This window comes from Centrocercus urophasianus, unplaced genomic scaffold (assembly GCF_019232065.1).
Source record: "Centrocercus urophasianus isolate 14NV4802_14NV808 unplaced genomic scaffold, USGS_Curo_1.0 seq_30, whole genome shotgun sequence".
In the NCBI taxonomy this organism is placed as follows: Eukaryota; Metazoa; Chordata; class Aves; order Galliformes; family Phasianidae; genus Centrocercus; species Centrocercus urophasianus.
This window is the reverse complement of record NW_024884867.1, coordinates 8,758,522-8,783,622: the sequence shown is the minus strand read 5'-3', so window position 1 is coordinate 8,783,622 and position 25,101 is coordinate 8,758,522. Positions and strand designations below refer to the sequence as shown.

At 39.2% G+C, this 25,101-nt stretch overlaps 1 protein-coding gene across 1 annotated transcript; it reads left to right on the top strand.

Moving 5' to 3' along the window:
• Positions 1–776: 776 nt before the first annotated feature.
• SLC15A4 (solute carrier family 15 member 4) lies at positions 777–22,580 on the top strand. The gene is made up of 8 exons (XM_042828913.1): positions 777–1,375; positions 7,506–7,801; positions 8,548–8,716; positions 9,733–9,810; positions 10,472–10,640; positions 13,550–13,705; positions 18,708–18,866; positions 21,169–22,580. The coding sequence occupies exons 1-8, from the start codon at positions 806–808 to the stop codon at positions 21,315–21,317; spliced, it is 1,746 nt and encodes a 581-aa protein (XP_042684847.1). The 5' UTR covers positions 777–805; the 3' UTR covers positions 21,318–22,580.
• Positions 22,581–25,101: the final 2,521 nt, after the last annotated feature.

The following is a 25,101-nucleotide window of genomic DNA, read 5'->3' as shown; positions in this document are numbered from 1 at the left end:
CTCCAGTCCCATTCCTTGTGGCACTGACATCAGTCAGCGTTCTCCACCTGCACTAATGACACAGCGTGACCACATACAGCTCTGATAAGGAGCTCTGCCCCACACATGGCACTGTGACACAGGCAGGATGTATACAGCACACATCCATGGCTGTTCTCCATGATGGCCATTGCACGATGACAACCCCAGCTCCCACTTTTCCAACTGAGAAGCAAAGTATGAAAATAAATCACATTTTAATTTCACTGTCCTTATTACTGGAGAAAAACCAAGGGGAAAAAGGAATGAGGGCTCTAATGGAAGCCAGGGTCAGATACATGCAGTTAATGAAGACACATGGTTCCATTTAAAGCCCAGAAGGTAACTCTCAGCCTGAGCTAAAAAACAAGATAACACTCAAATCAATTTTCTCTGCTGCAGCGTCCACCCGTGACACCTTTTGCAAGACAAAACGTTAAGAAAAAAAAAAAAGAAAAAAAAAGAAAGAAAAAAAAAAGCCAAGCGTACAATCGGACCGAACCGGTCTGCACTGACGAGCAGCTCAGAACCCGCCGCCTTCACGCCCCCAGCCCGACCTCGCATAGCCCCGCCCCTTCCTGCACCTCCCCCAACCCCTCCCACCCCGCCGTTCCCAGACGTCCCCCTCACGTGATGGCGCGGCCGGTTGAGCGACACCGAGCTCAGCCAATGGCGTTGCGCCGCCCCCACTTGTAGGTGGGTCCTGTGGAGCCCCGCCGCGCGGCCGCGGCGAAGTTACCTCCGGGCGGGCCGGGAAGCTGCCGCTCCGCGGCTGGGAGGCGCCGCTATGGAGGAAGCCGAGCCGAGCGAGCGCAGCCCTTTGCTGGGCAGCGGGGAGCGCGGACGCGCGGCCATCGGCGCCTTCCACGGGCGGAGGTTGGCCTGCGCCGCCGTACTGCTGGCCGAGCTGCTGGAGCGAGTGGCCTTCTACGGCATCACCTCCAACCTGGTGCTGTTTCTCAACGGGCCTCCCTACGGCTGGGAGGGCGCCCAGGCTAGCCAGGCTCTGCTGCTCTTCATGGGCATCACCTACCTGGTGTCGCCGTTTGGCGGCTGGTTGGCCGACGCGCTGCTGGGCAAGTTCGGCACCATCCTGCTCAGCATGGCTCTCTACCTGCTGGGCATGCTGGCCTTCCCCGTCATCGCCGCGCCGCACACCCGCCAGGGTCTCTGCGGGGACATCCCGTTGTTCCCCGTAGAGAACTGCTCCTCTCCGGCCGCCAACGCCACGCTGGCGCCGTGCTCCCAGCTGGGAGCCACCCGTTACTGCGCCGCTGCCACCTTCGTGGGACTGGTGCTGGTGGGGCTGGGAGTCGGGTCGGTCAAGGCCAACATCACCCCGTTCGGGGCAGATCAGGTCGAGTATTGCGTGGTGGCTGCCACGGCGTTCGGTGGTGTTGGTGTGGCCCAGGGGATGGGTGTCGGCCACGTTCAGTGGGGTGGATGGTGTGCCAGCTGCTTCATGGAGGTGTTAAGCTTGGAGGGACTCGTGGCTTCCAGTTTCTGTGTAATGCAGGCTGCTGAGCCATGCCCTGTTGGATGGGGTTTAGGAGTTTGTATCATGCCTGATCTCTTCTGGCTTCTGGCTTCTGTGCAGCCCAGGGATCCGATCTGGCTGAGAGTGTCACCACACTGAGGAGCTGGATTGGGTTCTTGGTGGCTGTGGAGTAGATTGTCAGCTATCCTACTTGGTGGAGTTTGCACTGAGTTAATATGACCTCAGAGCTCAATCAGGTGCAATACCTGATAGATGTTTTAGCTTTGACAAGAGTAGCACAGGTCTTCTGAGGCAGCACTGTGGGGCCTTTATCATCCTTCTGTGATGAATGAAGGATAGAGAACAGGCGTTGTTTAGCTGTAAGGTGTTACAGCACTGTGCCCTGCAGTGGAATTTTTGTGCAGGCTGATGCTGTTCCAGATGACCGGTGGGAATTTGCTCTCTTAGCAGTAAGTGACCTGAGCTGTTCTCATAAGGACTTGTCCTGTGCTGAGATCCAGTTCAGTGATATGATTCACAGGGTCATTGCTACAGAACCAAGAAGCTTTACAGGCAGTATTTGACAGATAGCTCATAATTCACTATGCTCTGGAATGCGCTGTTATGTGTATTTTTTTTTTTGTAGCCTTATGCTAAGGTAGGATGTTGATTGTGAGGAACTCACGTTTAATTCCTGCTTTACAAATTGAGAATTTCAGATTGTTAGATATGAGCAGCTTTCTTAACAAATGCAAGTTCTGAAGAAGGGAACATACCTTCAATCCAGCTTACTGGTCCATTGAGTTCTGGCAAAAGTACCATGAAATTGTTTGTGAGAGGTTGGAATCTACTACAATCTCCTTGCCAAGTGTCCCTCTATTCTCTGTTGTGCAGTTTACATTTCTCATTCTTTGGCATCTCACATATTATAGATTCTAGAGTGAAAGGCAGTATATAAATGTAAAACGTTATTATAGACTGGGATCGTATGTCTCCGGTGTATCAGCTCTGTTTAAACCAGCACAAGCCCATCAAGTGAAATAGCTTTAATATGACTTTATCTTGTAAGGTGTTTTTCAAAACTGACTTCTTATCCTCAGGACACTTTATGACCATTAAATGTAATGGATAAATAATGGCAGGGAGAGAGCAAAAGAAGAACCATTGCCAATGGAAGCGTAGCTGCTGTCGCTGGAGTTTTTATGTTTATTTTTTGTCTTTTCCCTCAGGATTTCAGTGAAAGCAGTTATTGGCAAGGTGTGCAGCTAATTCCCAGTGATTTATGTAGGATGAAGCACAAGAAATATTCCTGCTGGTTCATAATCACTACTGCTCTGCTGAGGACCAGATTTTTCTTCTCTGTTTCACTAGCCTATGTGTTAAATGTGTGACAGTGTACCATGTACCTCATGGTGCAGTTCTGGGCCTTATAAGTGGCTTCTCCCCACATGGTAACAAAGCAAACTGCTGGGTACATAGGTACAGATTGCTGAGAATAAAGGTGTTTTTGGGTTTGTTTTTTCCCCCAGAAGCTGCAGACTGATCCAATGCTTATGTCTAAATCTGAGCTGATGCTTCTCAGAATATGAGCATGTGCTTATAAGCATGTGATGTGTATAACCTGGCAGTTTCCAGTTCCCCTTTTGGGTGGGAGTTTGCAGTCACTTCCTGTTCTGTGCAGCAGTTCATGACTTTTTAGAGTTGGGAAACTATATGACTGTCCCTCGTTGTGAAAGCTAATCTGAAGCCAAAAATCAGTGGTAGATGACTGGTCTGGTGTCAGCTGGTACCGCTGTTCTAATTAGAGATGAATCTGGTTTGGAATTAAGGTGATTAGAGATGCTACTTTTATCCCACACAATTTCTCCTTTCTAAATTGCCACTCTAGTCATTAAGTATATCAGTCTCTCTCTTGCCAAAAATCTTCCAGCTTTGCTACCTTAACAGCAATGTTTTCAGCATTGCCGAAGGCAGGGTGCTGTTGGCAGTTGCTGGTATAAAGTGATTTTCAGCCTTTCTTCTGGGGAAGGATAGGAAGCCCCATATAAAGAAAGGAAGGCTGCTCACAGCAAGTTGCCTTTCATTGTTATTTAACTTGGGAGACTGGACCTCAAACAATCTGAAGGCAACAGTTTGAAAACTGAACTTGTAGCATTCGCATGTACAGTACTACAGGACAACAGTGAGAGGAAGCAGGCTGGCAACGTGGAGTGATCAAATTTTAGTATGAAAATTGAAGGTTTTGTAGCAACAAATTAGTTGTGCACAGCTTTGTTACAGAGCTCCCTCCAGTTGCTCTCAAACAATAACTGGTGAATCACGGTGTGCTCGTGTGGATTCCTGGCTCTTCATGTAAAAATCAGGAGAACCTGCCTAATAGAACTTCAATATTTGAGCAGTGTTGTCAAGCTGTAGGGACTGCTTGGGTCATCTTCCAAGATACTGGTGTTGAAAAATGCAGGAGAGGGGTAATTTAGCAAGTGATCATCTTTCTTCTAAGTCAGAATGAGGACTGAGTGGGAATGTCAGTGGCAGCTGGGCCATGGAGGTTGCTGTCAGTCACATATTTTTTTAGTGACCACTTTCACAGAATGCTGTAGCTGAAGAACCAGTTATTCTCTTAGTTTGAGCTGTGTTTAACATTTTGGTCACGACTCTGAGATGTTAACCTTATATCCTTAGCAGGCTTAGAGTATTGCAGGGCAGGGTTACAGGGCTCTTTCCTCAACTGAAAGTGGTTGTAAATAACCTTATTATTGCACAGCTCCTGTAGCACAGTATTACAGGCCCTTGAGATTCTTTAGCATGAGAACTGTGGTGGTAATTGCATCTCATCTGACCTTAGGCAGTGTAATATACGTGTTTTGTATTCAAAATTTTGGCTCTGAGAACCATTCCTTACTGTTTTGAAATCCAATGCTGTGTAGGTCCAATTATAACACTCAGCATGCCATATTGATTTTCTTTCTGCATTTGGATTAGCTACATGTAAAGGATAGTTATCAAATACATCAAGAAAATGACCGTTTGGACAGCAAAAATTTCAAGGCTTAGGCTAAACTTTCTTTTGCAAAAATGATGTTAGACGTCTTGAGAATAGCAAGTTTTATTTCCTCTTTAGGGGCCACCTCAGTGCAGGCAGCCATGGCAGCTGGTCAGTGATTGACAATGCAGCTGTGACCAGAACGCTTACAGTTACTCATTTTCTATCATTCTTTGGGTTTGTGGGTTTTTTTTTGTTGTTACCTACAGCAGTTACATTGTGTGCATTAGATATTGGCTGTTGTTCGTTTCAGCTGGGGCACCTCTGAAACAGTTTTAGTACAATGTTTTAATTCAGTGCTAGGCAGTCTAGCACTCCAGCCTTGAAGTATTACTGATGTTTCCATTTTACTGGTGTTAAAAGTCAATCACAAATAAACTTCGGTATGTTTTTCTTCTTCTTGGCCGCATATTAATCATCTACATCTGCAGTATTAGTAACAGAAAGGAGAAATATATACTTATTGTTCATTCAGTGAACACTTGAGAGAACAAATCTATCTTGTGCTGTTACAGAGTTCAGATAATAGTCAACAGGGAGAAACTTTGTATGGCCCTCTGTAAATATAGCTGATACTTTGGGTAGACGTTGCAATGTTTGAAAGGAACTACAAGGATTGCCTCTTAATTCTACCATGTTTTCTGTTTCTTATGAAGTGTCTTTGTAGCTCTTCCACCAGCTAGTCTGGTGGGATTTTTGATGAGTTATTAACGTTGGGCAATGAAATGTCATAGTGACATTTCAGGCATGGCTGTATGTAATTTTTTGTGCACAAATATATACCTTGATAGGAAAGCAGAACATGAACTCTTTTCTTTGTAGGCCTGTGGTGTGTCTATGTTCCTTTTTTGTGACTGTCTCAGAAGTGATCCTGGAGGATGGGAGGGAAGTTCCAGGGAAGAGTCATGGTCAGTGGTTTCTGTGCAAGAAACCATGCAAGAGTCTATAACTTCCTGTACCTCAGAAAAGGCAGCTAAAAGGAGGATGTAACAGCAGTTTCTGGAAATGAGAGGAGTAGAAATGGATCATCAGTGGGATAAAGCTCAGCTAGCTGCCTTCTGTTGTCTTCTGGAGTTAGGGAACAGAAGCGAGGCTAGTGTTAGGCACATTCAACATGGATAAATGGTGATGTTTGCAGTGTGTAATTACCTGGTGATCTCTTTGCCACAGGCTGTTATGGATTCTAAGAGCTGACCTGGGTTCAGGGGGCAGGCTGGACAAGTTCAGCAGGGGAAAAATTCAACTGCAGGTCATTAAGTAGATGGAGGCTGTCCTTGGATCAGGAAGTTTGTCAGGAGCTCCAAGTTGGAGATTGGATAATACTTGATAGAAATCCCATGCTGTGCTTTCCCTCTTCTTATACTGTACCAAAGTTTGCTTTCATGTCTTCACTTGTCTTTTGCATAGTCACAAGCAAGGTCATTTGTGAGATAGGATGGGAAGTCATTTTTTTGCACTAAGAGAACTGAGACTTTATCATGAAGAAATTAAAACCTTTTATCAAAAAGATTGATAATTCATTACCCAAATTGGAACGCTTTCCATGGTATAATTCTTTGCTAATACCTTGCTATCATTTAGGATCTGGGATAAATACCTACTTTAATACACTACTGCACTTGATGACCCTTAAGATGAAGGAATGGGTACCAATCTGATGCTGGAGAAGGGGAATTTCTAAGTGGCAGGCTCTGAGATTTTATCTGACTTGCCAACAGACATACTTCAGTGCCTAATAATGCTATGAACCATGCATAGGAATAAATGCTTTAATATTTATTTTGTTCAGTTTGCTTAAACAGCACAGTAAGGTTTCTGTACCACTGAGAAACCTGAAGCTATAAATCAGAACTGACAACATTAAAAATGTATTTCAAGATATGGTTTGTTTTTTGTATTGCAAACTTAACACAAATCTTTTCAAGATCTGGCAAAATGAGGAAGGGAAACTTGAAAGTCAACAACTGACTCAGCAAGTCCAGTGCATGGTACTTAATGGTCAATGTTAATGGCCTTTCAGTCATAAAACAGTGACAGAAATGATGTTATGGAATCTTCTATAGACAAGTTGATCTTTTTAAATGTATTTCACATTTTAACTTGTGTAATATCTCTTACATCACAACTTATGAGTTATCCTGAGTTCTTGTGACTAAACAACAACCACATGGGGTGACTTATGGTAGGCAATAGAGAATGAGGAGTGATGATAAAAACCGTGCAGGATGATTCTATAAGGTAGAGATGTCTTATTTACATTTGAGAAACACTTCAAGCAGAAAAAGTACACCGTGAACTGGGCTGACTTGATAGAAGGGAAAATGTTTAATAGGGTTTTTACTGCCTGAAACCTCAAGCAGCTTGATTTTTTTTTTTTTTTTTTTTTTTTTTTTTAATTTCAGAATGGCAAGTCTTCAATTTATGTTCTGATGAGAAGAATTAGGACTGTGTTAAAGCTTAAATTTGGAATTTGGGCTTTAATCACCAAATAGTCATTTGAGGCTTGGAAAATGGAACGTGATTAAGTGTGAGCTATATGCAGTTGGAAGAGGCAATTGTAATACTAGCAATGGATGGATTTTGGGGTACTTTAACTTTTTTTTTTTTTTTTAACTAAAAAGAAGCTATTTCAATTTGTGTGTGGTTTATGGGATGGTAATTTGAGCAAAGTTTGTCTAGAGAAATGACCACATGAGATACAGCGCAGTAGAAGTAATAACAGCCTTTCTGGAGAAGCTGTGCAGTTTAGCCTTAATCTGACTTCAGTCCAAATACTGAACTTCTAGAAGGGCAATAACATCACAGGATGATTTTAGTAAGGCATCGTTACATCACATACAATGCTAAGCCAAAACAGTTACATCTGAATGAAACCTGAACTTTTCAGTGTGTCGTAGTTGATTGAATTGTAATAAGCACTCTGAATTTCCTTCAGAAATTGAGCAACTTGTTTTTAATCTTTTTCAGGTCAAAGATCGAGGTCCAGAAGCCACGAGAAGATTTTTTAATTGGTTTTATTGGAGCATTAATTTGGGAGCTATTCTGTCTCTGGGAGGCATTGCATACATTCAACAGAATGTGAGCTTTGTTATTGGATATAGTATCCCAACGGTTTGCATTGGGATTTCATTCATGGTTTTTTTGTGTGGTCAGAGTTTCTTCATCACAAAGCCACCTGATGGTAGTGCCTTCACAGACATGTTTAAAATTCTTGCATATTCTTGTTGCTCAAGAAAAAGACATATGGAACATTCGACTAATAGGTTTGTAATGAGCTCTTTTGTATAGTCTGAATTACAGTGAATCACTCTAAGAATTAAAACTAATTTGCACAGGCTAGCTGGCAGTAAGTCGTAGGAGAGAATACACCAAAAGAAATTTGGTTCCTGGGGATTGTATTGTGGAACCACTGGGATGAAGGAGATGCGTTTCGAGATCACTGAATCTCTACTGTTTTCAACTGAACTACTGGAATATTACCCAACTTTGCTGCTTTTAAACAGTGAGCTTTCCAAACTGCCTAGATACATTTATGGGGCACCATCTGATTTTTATATACACTGCCATCTGAATTCAGTGTTTTCTTATGAGGTTTGTTGGGTAGCTGAAACATATGACCATAGCACACTGGTGGCTGAATTAGGTCACTGACTGTAAAATGTGTGAGGTGCCTTTGCAGCAATGGCTTCCACGTATTCACTTTGTAAGAACTCAGTGAGTTAGAGTAACAAATTTTGTGGTACTGTTAAGTTCTGCATACTGCAGCCCCATTTATTTGTACATGGGGATCAATGAGGGAAAAAAGAAATCATTATAATGAACGTCTCACCTTGTGCTTTCAACTGCTACTGATCCACTCTGGTCTAGTTAATTTGTTGTTAAGAACAACTTAATTTTGGAAATGCATGATTTTTTTATTTTTTTATTTTTAGAATGCAGGATAGTATTACAAGATGTCAAGTCAGGTGTTGTTGTTATTAAGTGAACCTATCCATGATCTTTTCAACAGTGAAGGCCAGGGAGTCCTTCAGCAGCCTCGTAAGCAGAGCCTGTTTGAGATGGCTAAGCTGTCACGTGGAGGTCCATTCAGAGAAGATAAAGTTGAAGATGTGAAAGCTCTCGTGAAGATTATACCTGTCTTTCTGGCTTTAATACCTTATTGGACAGTGTATTTTCAAGTGAGTAGTTTCAAATGGTTGCGCACTCTTTGTCATATGTAAAAAAAAAATCTCAAATGTAAAGGCCATAACTGCCTCCTCTAACAACTGCATTTGAAAGATCTGGGGCTATATTGTTAAGCTGTAGTTCTGAGCCCAGGCTGTAAACCTAACTCCTCTCTGAAAATTTCCTCACAGAGCTTCTACTTGAAGGAAGGTACATGAAAGTTGTTTTCTAGTGGGGAGGGGATGCAGATACTCTTCTATAAAGTTTATTTACTGTTACCATTTAGTAGCTATGATTCTAGAGAAGCCAAATATTGAACAGGATTCTTCAGAACTCCAGTATTGATTGCATGCCTTGTTTAATACCCATGTGTTCAATAATGTTATTTACTTGCCTTTTACATACCTAGGGCTGCATCACATAATATTCTGTTAGCAAAAATGATACTGAGCAATGGTAGCTGCTTTTGCATTTTTGCTTTGTTGGATAAAATTACTGGGGAAAGCTGAATCAACTGATCAGTATGCCAGTGTATCTAATTTTACATTTCTTCTGGGCACTCTTCCCTGTATATGAAGAATTTTTAGGCTTTTCCCCTCAAATTGAGACATGAAAAGCAGTTACAGGGAATACTTTATAATTAAAATGTTTCATAGCTGTACAAATTAATTTATCTTAAATATTGCACTGTTTCATCTTGCAGTTGATTCACGTAGGTCAGGGTCAGTGGACCGGATTGCGTTTTTAATTAATTCCTTTCTACTTCTTTCTTAGTGGGATGGAGTAGCATATATTTGGGGGAAAATACTGTAACTGTATTTCAAATCACACAAATGAGTCTTTGTGCACTTTGTAAAATTAAATTGACAGCTTAAAAACAGTTTATAATGTTCAAACAGTAGTTCTTTTTGGTTTCTTAAATTAGCAATTTACTTTTGGTGTAATCTTTGTTAATTATTAATAAAGTAAGACCATCTTGGTGTCATTTGGGCTTGTCCAAATAATCTCAACTCATCTTCCTTAATACTAGATGCAGACAACATATGTATTGCAAAGTCTTCATCTGAAAATTCCTGAAATAACAAATGACACCAACTCAGTTCATACGGTAAGTAGAACACAACAAGTGAAAAGTATTTTTTCTTTAGTGGAAATGTAAAACAAATTTGTACAAAAACTCTAGAAAGTTAAGGTAACAGCTAAGGGGAATCAGCAGCCATAAACACGGGACATTGAAAAGCATGAACTGCATGTACTACATTGATTTAGGCATATGTTCTAGAATATAGAGTTCACACAGTGGATGTGAGCACAGTGAGGTGGTGGAGAGGCATTTCAAGAGTGGTGACAGTGATGTGAAAAGCAAGCCATGTTCTGAATGGCCATGCACAGCTGTTACACCACAAGAGCATTTCAGATAACTCATTTCAGAGCACAGATCACAAGAGCATTTCAGTCAACTCATCTGCACAAATCAGCTGATGGTGGTGGCTGTGGTGAAAAATAGCATTATGTAGATGAGAATTTGTTCTATCAAACAGTGTCACTGTGTTCTATCAATTATAGTTTTCATGGAAATAAATAGGTGGCATTACTTTCAGAGCAACTTATGTGTATCGTTTAATAAATATAACAATATATGCAAGAGAAACTGAAAATACCTTCAATCTCAGCATTTCATCAAAAATATTTTCTCTCTGTTACATAATGGAAGAAAAATCTAACCCCTTAAGCATGAAGCTCTTAACTTCAGTCATCTATTCTTTTAGTTTCCAGCAGCCTGGTTGACTATGTTTGATGCAGTGCTTATTCTCATCCTAATACCCTTAAAAGATAAATTAGTGGACCCCATTTTGAAGAGGAATGGCTTGCTCCCATCATCACTGAAGAGGATTGCAGTTGGGATGTTCTTTGTGATGTGTTCAGCATTTGCTGCAGGTAAGAAAGCAACTTGGAGATCTGCTAATTTAATCAGCAATTTGAAATAAAGTTTTTGAAAGCCTTGAACCTTTCATTCAAGAATATTCAAGAGTCTTTTTCATGAGATAGCTGGAATGCAACTGCATGGATGCATTTTCTACAATGAAGGACTTTTTATTCAAAGGTTACTAGAGTGGTTTGAATTTTTCCAATAAAATAGGAGCATTTTTCCTGCCTCAGATAGGCTTTGAGTATGCCTTTTAAAATCAACTTCTAAGTTAAGATTTTCAGGTTTATGTATTTGCTTAATTAACTGCCAGCATTACCTTCTACTATGCTTGATTCAGGACAACAATTTATCTTCAACCCTACTTTCATAACAGATGCCTTATCTTCACTGATCAGTGCTTGGCTGAACAATGTGTTTAGCATTTGGATTTGAAGCCTTTAGTGCTCCTAGTATAAACTTTATTATATTACGAAAGACCATGTTCTCTGATCTATTACTTGTTTATCTTGAAGTTGAATATTTATTTATCCTGAAAAACAAAGAGGTTCAGAAATGAAGTATGCTCCTTCATGCAGTCTGACTTTTGAGTTTAAAATAATTGAATTTCTACCTAAAATCCTTTCCCTTTATCTGAAATAATAAAGTTAGGTTATTGCTGAACAAGACTTTCTTCTTCCCACTGTGGTTTTTTTTTTTTCCCTCCCTTACCTTAATGTTCCCTAATGTTTGGGAATTACTGTAGTGTAAAATAGCTTAGCTATAGCATGAAAAGAAAAAGATGGCATCTCTGTTCGAACCATAAATCAGCTGCTTTTGAGATGATTTAAAGCTGTTAAGCACTGCTGATGTGGAACTGAACATCTCTGAGCAATGCTTCATAGAATGAATAGCCTTCACCCAGTATCACTGTAATGAACATATTGATAAAGCATGATAGCATTAAATAAATTAATTTTAGCAGTTGTAATCTCCTATATTTTAGGGAAAGGGACACTTTATATGGCTATTATGATTTCTTTCAATGAGAAAGATAATTACCTTATTAGGTGAAGGTCACTTTGTATGTGGGCAAGTAAAGTTCTTTTAGCAAAGTCATTTAAACTTAAAATAGGAATGTTTCTCTCATTCCATGTTACACAGGACACTGCTACCAGCAAAAGAAGGTGATGTAAAACAGTTAAATGTCAGCTCTTTAAATAGAACCTGCTGGCTCACATAGAACTGAACTCAAAAACAGTAATATCAGTATTAGTGCTGGTAGGGCTGAAGCATATTGAGCATGGATTGCTAAGTTGGGGGAATGATTTCACGTAGCAGAATCCTTAATGTCAAATGCTTTCTGTTCTACTCACCTACAAAAATGATGCACAATTCCGTTGGTTTGATCACCTGGGTGGAAAGTTGAACCTTTTAGAATAATTTGGCATCCATTCATCATAATGTGAATTCGAGTGCTTTCATTGTGGCAGCTTTGAGGCACAGGGGACTCTGTTTAATGGGGAAAAGCTTGTTGTCTCTTTCATCATTTTTTTTAATTTTCTCATTAAACTGTATTTCTAGAAGACATATTTTAATGTTCCTAAAATACAACAGTGCTTGCCACAGTTTCTGCATTAGAGGAAATGATTTCAATTTTGAGAACTTGAGGATGTTAATATCTTAGCTTGAAGTCTTGCAAAAGTGTACTAATTATTTGTTTGGGCCATGTTTCCATTTTAACTTGCTCATCTAACTGGCATTAGTTCTGGATGCTGTTATGGCTTCCTATTAGATGCTTAGATTGTATTAAATACCTTATAAACTGTGTGAGACTGCAGCTGATGAGACGTAGCAAACATTTGCTGCGCTTCATGCATTTTACTGTACATTCTGAGCAGCAGGATTTGAGGTTATTCAGCTGGAAAATCTACTTCATTTATAGAGTTTAAACAATTATTTCAAGAATTTAAGATTCTTTTAACTACAAATAAAGTAAGATTAAACTTGAAGTTTGCCTCTCAAAGACTAAGATGGAATCAATCGATTCTAGATTCTATGGCAGTTTAGTATAATGTAGTTACACTCCTGTGATGCTGAACACCAGCTAAACTTCTTACGATGTGAAGAATGTCAAACACATTAAGGATCTCTAGCTGCTTTGAAGAACCATAATTTTGTGCTAGATATAATATGAAGGAAGTTATGCGTGAGTTCTTGGCTGAATCTGCTGCTTTGTTAATGTTCTAAGTTCCATTCTAAACTGTTGGCTATGTTAAAAACAAAACATCAAGATATACCCTGCTTTATTTGAATTACTTCATCTTCTCATGGTTCAGAGGGCACTGAGTTAATTGAAGAGCTAAAGAAAGATACCTTTAAAAAAAGGTGTCAAAGTGATCACCTGGAAGGAAACAAGGAAGGCAGAGAAAATGTGGTGGCCAGCACTAAGCACTGAGTTCAGAATAGTCTTCCGTCAAAAACAGATGGTGTGAAGGAAATCACTCTTTATAGCACTATTGGAACCATTTGAATAAGCAAAATGGTTCCAGGCTTACCAGCACCCTGTGATACTTCAAAGGAGTAGTTTCTGAAAATGTATTTAAAAAAGAAAAGCAATGACAAAAATGCCACACATCCCTTAAAAAAGAACCAAACCAAATTTTGTGTGAGAAAGCTGTTCACTAATCCATCTGGCAAAAGGTTAAGTATTTTTATAATTATTGCTACTGAATGAGAATATAACTGCTGCAGTTCTCTGGCAGAGGAACTCTGCTCCTTAAAGTAACTATAAAAGAGTAGTCTGTAGTGATTTCTATTCAGAAGAGGGAATACATATTCCTGTTTAATAAATTGTAATTGACATGCAGGACTGAATGCTTATTTAATTCTTAATTCCTCTTAATTCTTAAGTGTTTTTTTTTTTCCCCACTCCTTGTAGGAATTCTGGAAAGCAACAGACTGAAGATCGTAAAGATCAAAACAATCAATCAGACAATTGGAAATGTTACATACCATGCTGCAGATCTGCCAATATGGTGGCAGATTCCTCAGTATGTGCTCATCGGATTCAGTGAAATATTCGCGAGTATAGCAGGTAAGAGATTCTGTGTCTTAGATCTGCTTTCTTCTCTATCACAGATGATGGGTTCTAGAAAATACTTCCTTCTCGAATCATTATAAATGAGCACTGATGTCCTCAAATGCAATATTATGCAGTATAACTTAATTGCTTGCTTTCCCTTTGTATGTTGTTTTTCCCATTTGAAAATTGGCTTCGCAGAACTGAGTTTCAGGCAGAGCAGCATTTGAATGTTTGCCTGCTATTCAGTTAGCATGGGATATGCACAAGCCCTAATGGCAGACAAGATAGCCTTTCAACAGTGTGCTTTAAAAAGAGTGGTTTTAATGCTGTATTGTTTCCTCTGAATTGCAAATAAAATTCGTTCTATAGCTTTTCCTCTTAGAAACTGAGCTCACAGTTCAGATTGTCCGTTAGGATGTGGAATCTTCCTTTCTGAAGGCAAAAAGGAAGGAACCAGTCTTTAAAAATCAAAATTTATTCCCACCTTAAATTCATGTTGCTTGAGTTTCTACATCTATATGATAAGAAGAGTTAAGTGACACTAAACAAAAATTGTTTGTTTTCAATTAAGCTGAAAGTGAAATGGGAGGAGAGGGTGAAAGGAGTATTAAATCTTATTTTCTGGCCTGTTCCATATACGTACATGGCTAGTTAGCACAAAGAAAGCACAGCCAATTTATCTGTTATCTCTGGTGTGGCTAATGCTGCCTTACTGCAATTAGACAAAGTGTTATTGTGAATCTCTTAGTGCAGCGTTTACATATCTAGTGCTTGGGAAAATGCTTAATAACTAATAATAGAAAACATTCATGATCACATAAGTAGTTATTTTGGTGCTATTTCAGTAGAATTGCAGCACTACCTGATGTAATACATTGCAAGCTCCAGTGACTCCATTTCAGAATCTTCTGTTACCTGCTTAACTACAGTTACTTATTAACGTGTTGTAGTACTGTTTCAGAATTTGAACTTAGAAGATCATCCTTTCAAACTGGCTTTATGCTTAGTTCTTTCCCTTAGTTTGCTTAGAACAGAGTTTCCTGTTTTCATTCTCCCTGTGGCTGGTCAGTTTCATTCCTCACACTGGGAAAGCTCAATGAGTAAAATAAGATCCCCTGATTCTTTGAGATCTTCCTGGCAGTGGCCCCAGCTGTCACATGTTCTGTGGAGGAGATAACTTTTACTCTATCAGGTTTCTAGTTATGTGTGGTTGACTGTCATCACAGCTGTTGGGAAATGAAACAAAATGCCTGGGTTTCTTTGCAAGGAGAAAAAAAAAAAATGTGGCTTTCATGGGTTGGGTTCCTACTGCTATTTCTGTTTCTGAAACAGCTTTATGTGTTTATCTGCACAGGTAATAGGTTTCTGTAAGTTTTTGTCCAGCTTGGTAAAAACTACTCCAACTATTCCAAATGTAGGAGATTTGGAAATTGCTTGTCTCCATGCCCCGCAGTGATGTGTAGACAAGTCCTCCCTTTGCTTCAGCACTTGGAAGGCGTGGGGAGAGTTCACTATCTTTACAGCACAACAAGACTCAGGTGCTAAAAGCCATAGATTCTTAAATGGAAAGTATAATTTGGTAGCACAGTATCCTCTGCAGGGGAACACAGCTGCATAGCCACTGCTGTCCTGTATTACAGTGCATTTCAGCATGTATGAACAGTAGCCATCACAGATCCAAAATAGAACAACCTGAAGATGGAAGTCATGCTTAATCAAGTTACTTACTGCAACTGAGGCCATATTTAACTTTAATCAAGAGTAAAATTTTTTAGTTTTAGTTACTACTTCAGGGACCATGCCAATTAAACTGGAACTCAGATGAACAGATGATTCATTGTAATACCAGTATTCATGCAACGTAAATTTCTTCTCTTACACATTGTTGTTTCTCCTTTTTTATCAGTCTGCTGCTGGCTGAGCTCCAATTTAAAGATTGGTTTGGTGGTATTTCTGTATTTTTTTTTTTTTTTTCCTCCCAACTGCTTTACGGGACTTCTTTGTGGAAAGCAACGTCTTTAAGGCTTACATTATTCTTATGAGAATACCCTGCTGTTTGTTTGCACTTGCTGCATCTGTATCAACAGCTTTGTGACTTCAAAAACTGTTAGTTGGTCAATGTTAAAAAAACAAAAAAAACCAAAACAAAACAAAACAAAAAAAAAAAACAAAAAAAAAAAACAGCAAATGTTTCTCTTTGAACCAAAAATTCCATGCAGATATTAATTGCTTTTGCACTGCACTTTCATGTGGCTTGTTTTACAGAGCTTTTTTCCCGTCTTCTGATTGTTATCTAAACTGAATTCCCAGTATCTTTAAGAAAGCCCCTTAAGACTTTAATAGAATGTGCTTTACCAGTTTGATACTCAAAGCTGACAAAAGCATCTCTTTTGCCATCTTAAAAAAGCCCACACAAAACTGAACTGTTAATGGTCACAAAACTATCTTGATTTGAAAATACTTACTGCAAATAAAAGGGGACTAAATATCAAAAGAGCAGAAACTTAGATTTGGTAGCTGTTGGTTCTTTGTTTACTGTAAAACTAAACTTATTAAGTCACAGTAGTTACACTTGATTTGCTTTTAAAAGATGACACACATTGCATTAATGTTTTGTATTATTCTGTCAGTCCTCTTAAAGCACTCTTATTTAGCTGGGAATCATCATCTCACCTGACAACACCAACTGGAGGGTTTAATATCAAAAGTGATTGTTTGAGCTAGCATGAAATTGTTATCAGTGGCTGCCAGCAGGCAAGAGCATCTCTGAAGGCAAAGAAAAGATTTTGTATTCTTCACGCTAGATTAAATTCTAGGTTTGTTGGAAACATTATTCAAGTTTAAAGATATGCTTTTCCCTCTCCTAAAAAAAATAAGAATAAAAAAATAGCGCTGTACACATTCTGGATTTTTGTTTTGAGTGTTAAGATTTTCCACCAACCCAGTCTATCTGTGCAATGAACAAGAAAAGAAATGGTCTGCACTCTTCCACGTGATGTTCTTGAGCCTAACTTACACAGTATACGTGGAAGCCTGGGGTCCAAAATATGAACGGTACTCCTGACATTTGTAGCAAGAGTGATTACAACAGGTTGAAGAACAGGCTATTGTATCCCAAGAGCAGTATGCTTGTTGTTTTTTTTTTTTTTACTATTTTTTTTTTTTGTCAGACTGGCCAGGTAAATAGTTCTTGAAAAGTCTGCACTGTTATTACTAGCAGCAAAAAGAAAACTGACTTTTTAATTCTCAAAATAAATACGAGGTTTTTGTGACTCTCTCTTTCTCTGTAGCAATTCTCTCATTGTGGTTTGAATTTACAGGAACTTACACAGCTGAGTTGCACAAAGAATGTTTCAGTTCCCATCTAGAATCACAGACAGGTTGCTATAGAGCCATTCAAATGTGTTTTGCAAAGGAAAAGAGAAGTGTGTTTGTTATCAGAGATTTCTCAGGTGGCAGTGCAGAATGCTGTTAGACCAGTAAGTGAAAACATGTAATTCTGTTTCTCTTGGAAGAGCTCCCTTCCATCATGCAAACTGACCTGTTGCACTTGAAGTGTTAAGTCTTTTCTTGAAAAGAAATGCAGTGTCTATCAATTAACCTCTGCCTGGAGTAGCAGAAGTTAAATACCAATAGCAGTAAAAATAAGCATATGTTTATTATCTTGTACAATATTTTTTCTGGTTTTAGGTCTATAAGTGTAAATCTGGCAAGAGAAGCGTTAGATGAGGCAGTGGATTCAGTCATTAATTTCAGTATGAAGCAGCCTGTTTTGAAACAAGCCTTTCGTCTGTCAGAAGAAGCTCTGTGATTTAACTGTCTCTTGTGAATAATCCCTTTTGACAGGAATATTGCTTTAAAAAAAGAGTTAATAGTGGGCATTAGTCTTTTCAAGGCAGAAAGTTAACCTATGTGTCCTGTAGGTATTCAATTTCAGTAGCACAGATTGTTTTCAAATTGATGTTATTGGACTGGATTTTTTTCTTTAGTTTTCTTGGTTGAAATTGGAATAAGTCTGGCTTAAAGTTGAATTGTCATTTATATAAGCCTTAATAAGAACATGCATGCAAGCAATGGGCTCAGAATGTTCTAAATCAAAGTTAAGTTGCAAATAACTGCTGTCTTCTCAGATACAACTGATTCTTCTGCTTACATCAGAGATACAGATAGGGAGCCTATGAGAAATAAATGTTCCTGGTCAAGAACAAGAGAGCTTGTTTTTGATTACTTTGTTCTTAGTAAGGAAGGCCACTTGCCTTATAAATACTGCACAACAGCATAGAAACAGGTGAACATGGACCTTGCCAGATTAGACTTGGTTTAATATGTATCTTAAAGAATAAAATTAGATAGAAAACTGAATAGGCTGCATCAGAAGATTCCTTGATATTGTACATGTAACGTTAATGAGATCAAAGCACTGGTCTCAGATGTTGTCTGTTTGAGAGTTGATAACTGTAATGCTATAATGGGATGGAAAGTACCGCAGTAAAAGCAGGATGGCAAAGTCCTTAGCTTCAGCAAATGAGAACGAACCCAAATGCAGCTGACACAGAAATGAAGGAAAATTGCTGCGTACCTTTGGAAGGCCAGAGGTATGCAAGAATCTCCAACAACAGATACTCTCACTTCCACTGCCAAGCCTTAAATGAGGTCTGGGAAGGGCTGGATCCTGGCTCCACCCCTTCCAATCACTCACGTCCATTGTCTATACCTGAGCTCCCCTGGGTTGGCCCTGCCTTCCCACCAGGTGCTCCATCACTGCTTCAGGCCATATCTTACATTTCTTCTACAGTATCTAGCAGGATTCATAAAGTAGTTAGAGAAGACTAGGAAATAGTAAGAATTCACTACTTCAGTCTCCTATGTCTCCCGAAATCTGAGGCTAGTTTTGGATATTTAACATACCAGAAATAGTATACATATGTAAATTCTATAACACTGAATAGGGACAAATTACTATGGTTTCTTAGATCTCTCAATAATATACATTTTTTTTTTTCTTTTTATACAGGTCTAGAATTTGCATATTCAGCTGCTCCCAAATCTATGCAGAGTGCTATTATGGGGCTGTTTTTTTTCTTTTCGGGGATTGGATCATTTGTTGGATCTGGATTGTTGGCATTGGTGTCTATTAAAGGAATTGGCTGGATGAGTAATCACACTGATTTTGGTAAGTTATTTACAGCTTATTTGTAGTCTGTGAAGTCAAATGCTTTTTTCAGAAACAGTTGAGCATCAAGCATGTGAACTGTTGAATCTTACTGCTTAGAAGATACATACTTGTCTACTGTTATGTTAAGGATTACGCTTCATCTTGCATATAGGTCTGAACTAAAGTGACAGGGCAACACAATACATTGTTCTCATGAAAGCATGGGAAACACAAATTTAGTATTTTGCCAAAGTGCCTAAAGTACTGAAAGTACTTTCTGGAGACATGGGGAATAAAATGTACCTAAATCTTTCTTACTGATTATTCAGCTTCTTAGTTTCAAGTGTCTCTGTGGCAATTACTCAGAGTTCATTTTTCCATTTCTGTCTGCTAGTTATTTTTACTCTTTTCAAGTCCAATAGAACTTTTGCTTTGTATTGCCAGTTGAAGTTAAAAATAATTATTGGCACCAGTAGGTGGCACCTTGGGAATTTCAGAAAATCCTAGCATCATCAATGGTTTAATTAGTTCCAACAGAAAGAGCATAAAAAATCCTCAAAACATATGCCAGGCCTTCTGTAAATGGCTTAAACTTGCTTTAAAATTGGTATGAGAAAATTCCCTGTTTGATTTGGTTTTACCAAAAAGTAACACTTTCTGGAAGTCAGCCTTGTTTGATAAGGCATTCTTGTAAAAAATTGCAGAAGATGATAAGTAGCCTTGGCTTTATGTGAGTGTCCTCACCAAAGGGAAGTTTAATCACATGCCTGGCTCAAGGCTGAGGCACTCAATGGCTGCTTTCCATTTGCAGCGTGTTCTATTGGTACTACTTCTATTGTTTATATCAGGGGAGTAAACAGACCTGCTGCTGTTTGATTTGGTCTAATGCTATTGAAAGCCATTACCAAATTCTCATACAAAATTCACTTGGGCTTTCAAGAGCAGGAATCGTAAGAAGACTTTATTAAATGAAAGACTTCCAATTTTTTTTTCCAATTTTTTTTTTAATTACTGCTGCACAATAACTGTAAGCACGTGCACCAAGTTTATGCTGTTTGGTGCCATTTGATGTACCTACCTGCCTCCAAAATCTACTGACAACATTTATTCTCTGCTGGCACGTCAGTGTTGATTGCTGCCTTTGAAATGGCTGTTATTTCTCTGACACAAACTTGAGGTTTCGTGGGTTTAATATCCCATCTCATAAAGGATAATGACTACTTTTTAACCACATCTGCTCTTGAAGTGGAGATTCGCATGTATATTGTATTTTAAATGTCAAGGAAAGACTTGGTTTAATTTTATTGCATTTTACTAGAAATTCCTTTAATTGAATCATACGTTTCAGTAATTGAAGTAATTTAATCGGAACATTTATAGGCACACTGCATGAACAGCTTGTTAGGATGGATCTACGCTTCAGGATTTTTACACCTTCTAACCTTTGTGATAATCTTAACGGTCTCATTGGCTGTGGCTCATGTGGCATGTTGGAAATGAGCCACAATATATTTGTTCTGGAAGTACAGCAATAGTGGATATTTCTTAACGGAGGAATAATGTTTTAGCAATGAGCTTTCTTAATTTAACATTAATTAATGTGCTACAACTCACTCATTTATAACAACTTTGAGGGACTGTCAAAGGTGAATTGAACCGAAAAGAACCACGTATCATTTCATGATTCTTCACTTTGTTCCAAGAGAGGGCTGGGATAACTGCTGTCCTGTACTTACAGAGCTGCCAAACTTCTTCCCTCGTACCATTTATTTTTTGATTCTTTCTATTTTCATTTGAAATGAGTTGTCTCCTGAAAAAATGGATGTGATTTCTGTTACTTACATATATAGAAGTAATCATTGAGATTTTCAGCTGTTTTGTTTGAGGTCGGCAAAGCGTTGCAATTTTGCAGAATGAAGGGGGAAGAGTGGAAGATTATTAAAGTTTTAGAATTGTTCTGACTCTGGTGAAGCATGCCTGTTGCTACATATATACTGTCCTCCTTGGCACAAAGTTCTTACAGTGGTGGGAGTAGCTCCTGCCATTCTTTTTATAAGGGACATAATGCAGTAAGTGTCCACCTCCTTCCTCAGAGACATTACATGGTTTAAGGCACTGAAACACTGAAGAAAGATGAAGTGTATTTTCCTGTAAAGTTCCATCATTTATCCTGCATAACTGTGCTGTCAGGTGGGAAGGTGTTTAGGTCTTGCCCATGTTTTGCAAAGAAGTCTTCACTACTTAAACTTGAAGGGATTGATGTTTTCACTTGTATATTCTTTATTAATGTTTATTTTTTCCTCCCTATTTTTTTTTCTAGGTAACATTAATGGCTGCCAATTAAATTATTACTTTTTTTTACTGGCTGCCATCCAAGGAGCAACCCTCTTGCTTTTCCTTATTGTTTCTGTGAAATATGATCATCAGAAATCAAAGATGAATGACGTAGCTGCCAATGGAAGGATCTGATGTCTGTTACAGAGCAGATTATTAAAGCAGCTCATGCTGAGTCTGTGAGATCTTATGTTTTCTCCAGAGAGACTCTTATTAGACTTGCATGTTACAAGAGTTCTCGCCCCTGCCGCTCTCAGTTAACGTAGGTAAGTGCCTTATGATGGTGGGGCTCATTTCTTGCACTATGTCCTGGCAGAGGACAAACACAAATCTTGGAAGTGTATTAACCCTAGGCATTCAAGTTGCTCTTTGTAATCATGTGATGTTTACTAAACTCTTGAAAGCTGGGACTAATGCTTGGAAATAGAGTGCAGCAAGTCACGTGTGGCATGGGTTAGGTCTGACTGAGAAACTGCTAAGTGAAACACCGTGGATCTACAGAAACAGCTGCCTCAAGCCCACACTGAGGATGCATAAGAAAGAAAACATTTCACAGGAACCCGAAGTAGCGGTCGCAAGAACAAACATACGTAAGCCACAAGAGCTGGTTTTCTTGGGAGAAGCAGGGACAAATTAAGTTGCAGATCGGCTGTAATTAAAAAAAATGTAATCATCTTTCACTGGAAGTGAACTTAGCCATTAAGATCCAAACTTGCAGTCAAGAGTGTCTGATACTGGAGGCTGAGTTGTGAATGTGCTGGTTCTGCGTGCTGCAGTAGCTTGGCATGCAGCTGCTCTAAGTTGTGCTGCATAGTAAACATTTGTTGGCAGAGAAATGGTTTCACTTCAGAATTGGTTTTGAGTTTGCATTGGATGTATTAGGCCAAAATGAAAACATACATCTTATGACAGAGTATTCTTCAGTCTAACACTGTTACTTCCCTAAGGGATATTTTAAATATTTGCAGAAAGGACTGAGAATGAATTCTCAGAAGACGAATGCGCAATAACAATTTAGAAGCCTTTCAAGCCAGTTCCTTCAGTTCTGCATCTTTGTTCTGGCTACCATGCTGCAGGGTTTGCATCTTTCAGCAACACATTCCTAGAGCAGAGCAAATGGTTTCACATTTGGCCTCCTGAATTTTAGTGATTTTAACAACTGATTGCGTGCAGGCTGGGATGGAAGATGATATTTTGCAAGGAATAATGTGGAAATAAAATGAAAACAACTTTTTATTAATATATTGGATTTTATAGTTTCCTTTGCATTTATGTTGTCAAAATGTCCCTTTTTTTTTGTACACGGGCATCTTTTTAATGAGTTTACAAAATAAAATGAACTTCCTTGCTGTGACTTTTGACCCTTTGTTTTAGGTGAATAAAATTGTCCTACAACTATGCTGGTTTTTAGCCTTTATTTCCTGAACATACACTGAAATTCTATTAAATGTCAGTGTGCACTGACATCCTATTAGCTTTGTCAGGTAACGTAAGAGTACACCTACTGTCTTGGATGTGATAATCAGGGGAAATAACAGAATAGAGTTCTTTCTTAAATATATACTGTTTCAGTTATTCAGTCTGAAGGACTGTTGCTGTTCTCAGTAACTGTTTCTTCTGCTGCTAGATATTGTCAACTCTGGTGTCCCTACTTGCTCCTTTTGCAGGAAGTGAACTTCATTTCACTATTTTTCTCCAGTCTTCATATTTTTACCAGCACTTATAAATCTCCAATTGGATGCTGGTCAGCTCTAACCTGGTTAATCCAAGTTAAATGAAGATTACCAGAGAAACAAGGAGCCTAACACTGTGACAGCCCACACAGGCAAGCTTCTGGGAGACTTCCAAACCTTGTATGGAATATTTAAGGAAGAGTTTAATGAATTAATAGTAGGTTAGTCCACTTATTAGGCAGATGACTTTTAGCTTGTCACAGGCATACAGTGAGTATCTGCAGGTTTCTGTAGAGCTGTGCTGGTTCTTATACTCCGGAGATGACTGAACGTGCAATCAATTGTACAATTTAATTTTTATTCGGAATGACTTGGCTGAGCTCCAGGCACAAGTAATTATGACCATTTATGAAGATTAATCTGGCACTTCTCATCAAAGGGATGATGAAGGCTTATGCTCAGGCTTGTGACTCAAAGACTTAGCTGATTCTTCCTCCCAGTCTTTTTAGTGATTCCACTCCACTCACAGAAATAAGACTCATCAATTAACTTTGTGACTGAGCACTGCACCTCATTAATGAAATACCTTGAAGTGGTGCTGTTTGAATTTAGTTATGTTCGCTCTTAGATTGTTCCAATGTAGAAGGAAGATCTGATGGGAATCATCCTAATGGATGTTTCTAAGCTCCTGATTTTCCAGATGCCTGAAATTCAAGGCACAGTGTTGGAAAGGAAATAGTTGTTAAACATGAGAGCAAGGTATCTGACTAAAATTCGTTATTTGTATTCACAAGGCATTATGAAATGTGCCAATGCAAGCTGTAATCTAATCATGTATGGAAACAGCTGCCTGGCCCCTTGTGTGCCATGCAGGATGAATGCATTGTTCATACAACATGTACAGATCTTTTAAGAATGCGGCAAAACCTCTTCTCTTATGTCTCTTACTACACTCCATCCTGAATATACCTCCTCAGAAAAGGGGAGTTTTTTTTCATCTGCTTCTATAAGCCCCCATAGTGAGTTTAATTACAGTAAACGAGACCTCTGTCAATATTTCCCTTATATGTCTGTAGTCATTTCTCGGAAGAATTGAGGATTTTTTGGTTTGTTATTTCAGTTTTGTTTTCTTCAGCAAAAGTTGCTCAGTGCTGACACGTCAGGCAAAGCTTCAACTTAACAATAAACAGTGCATTAAACAATAAACCTGTATTAGAGATGCATGGAGTTCGTAACATCTTTTTGTGTTTGAAATTGCTTTTTGAAATATTTTATCTCAGTGAATTTGTTTATATGCAGGGCAAGTTCCGTTAGGGCAGACAGGGCCTCGGGGGAAGATTACATTGCTTTTCATTTCAGCAGTCAATAGTCTGAGATGTAGATTTGTCTCTGAGGAAGCAGAGAATTTGTAGACCAACGCTTGCATTGATGGAGGAGTAATGCACACACCTGACACTGTGGTACCTGCTGGCCCCGCAGCAATGATGTAATTGCAGGGAAAGAATAAGAAGGGATCTGCAATCAGAAGCTATTAAAGGATAAGTTTGTAAATAGGAGCTTTGTCCCAGGTAGTGCTACATTCAGAATAGCAATGAACGATGCTTTCAGTGAAGGCTGCCTACTGCCAGTTCATACAGTCTGCCTGGTGGCTGTTTTCTCATGTGGTGCATACAGCATTGCTTAGCAGTCCTTCCCAGCTTAGACTTAATTTTTCTGCTGCAGTCTTCACAGTACAGATATTTAACTGAAGAGAAAGATAACAGGGCTGTCAAAGTCCTGTTACATAGTCATCAGATCCACTTAGACTGGTTTTGAAATAAGCCTTGTTACCCAACTAGCAATCTTTAACCTGCAGTCTGCTGGACTTGAAAGGTCATTGTGAAGGATAAAAAACACCATATTTTGCAATTGAGAATTAACTACAATCCATCCCACTACCTTTTTCTGCCACTAGCTGCACTAATGCTTGAAAAAGAGGCAAAGCAACCAAGTGCATTGAGGAACAAGCCGTTTAACAGGAATAAATTCAAAACATGTACATAACATTAATGGATGTCCTTTGGAGGATGCAGTGCCTGCTCAGCTAAGCTGTGATGTTTTGTTGAGGCACTCCTGAGCTAGCTGGATGCCGAGTAGAGCTACAGCATCAGCTGCTCCTTGCTGGCTCTGCTGCTACAGGGGTCATCAGCATCCAACCAGTGGCCTTAGATGTGGTCTACACAATCACAGGGACATTGAGACTGCAG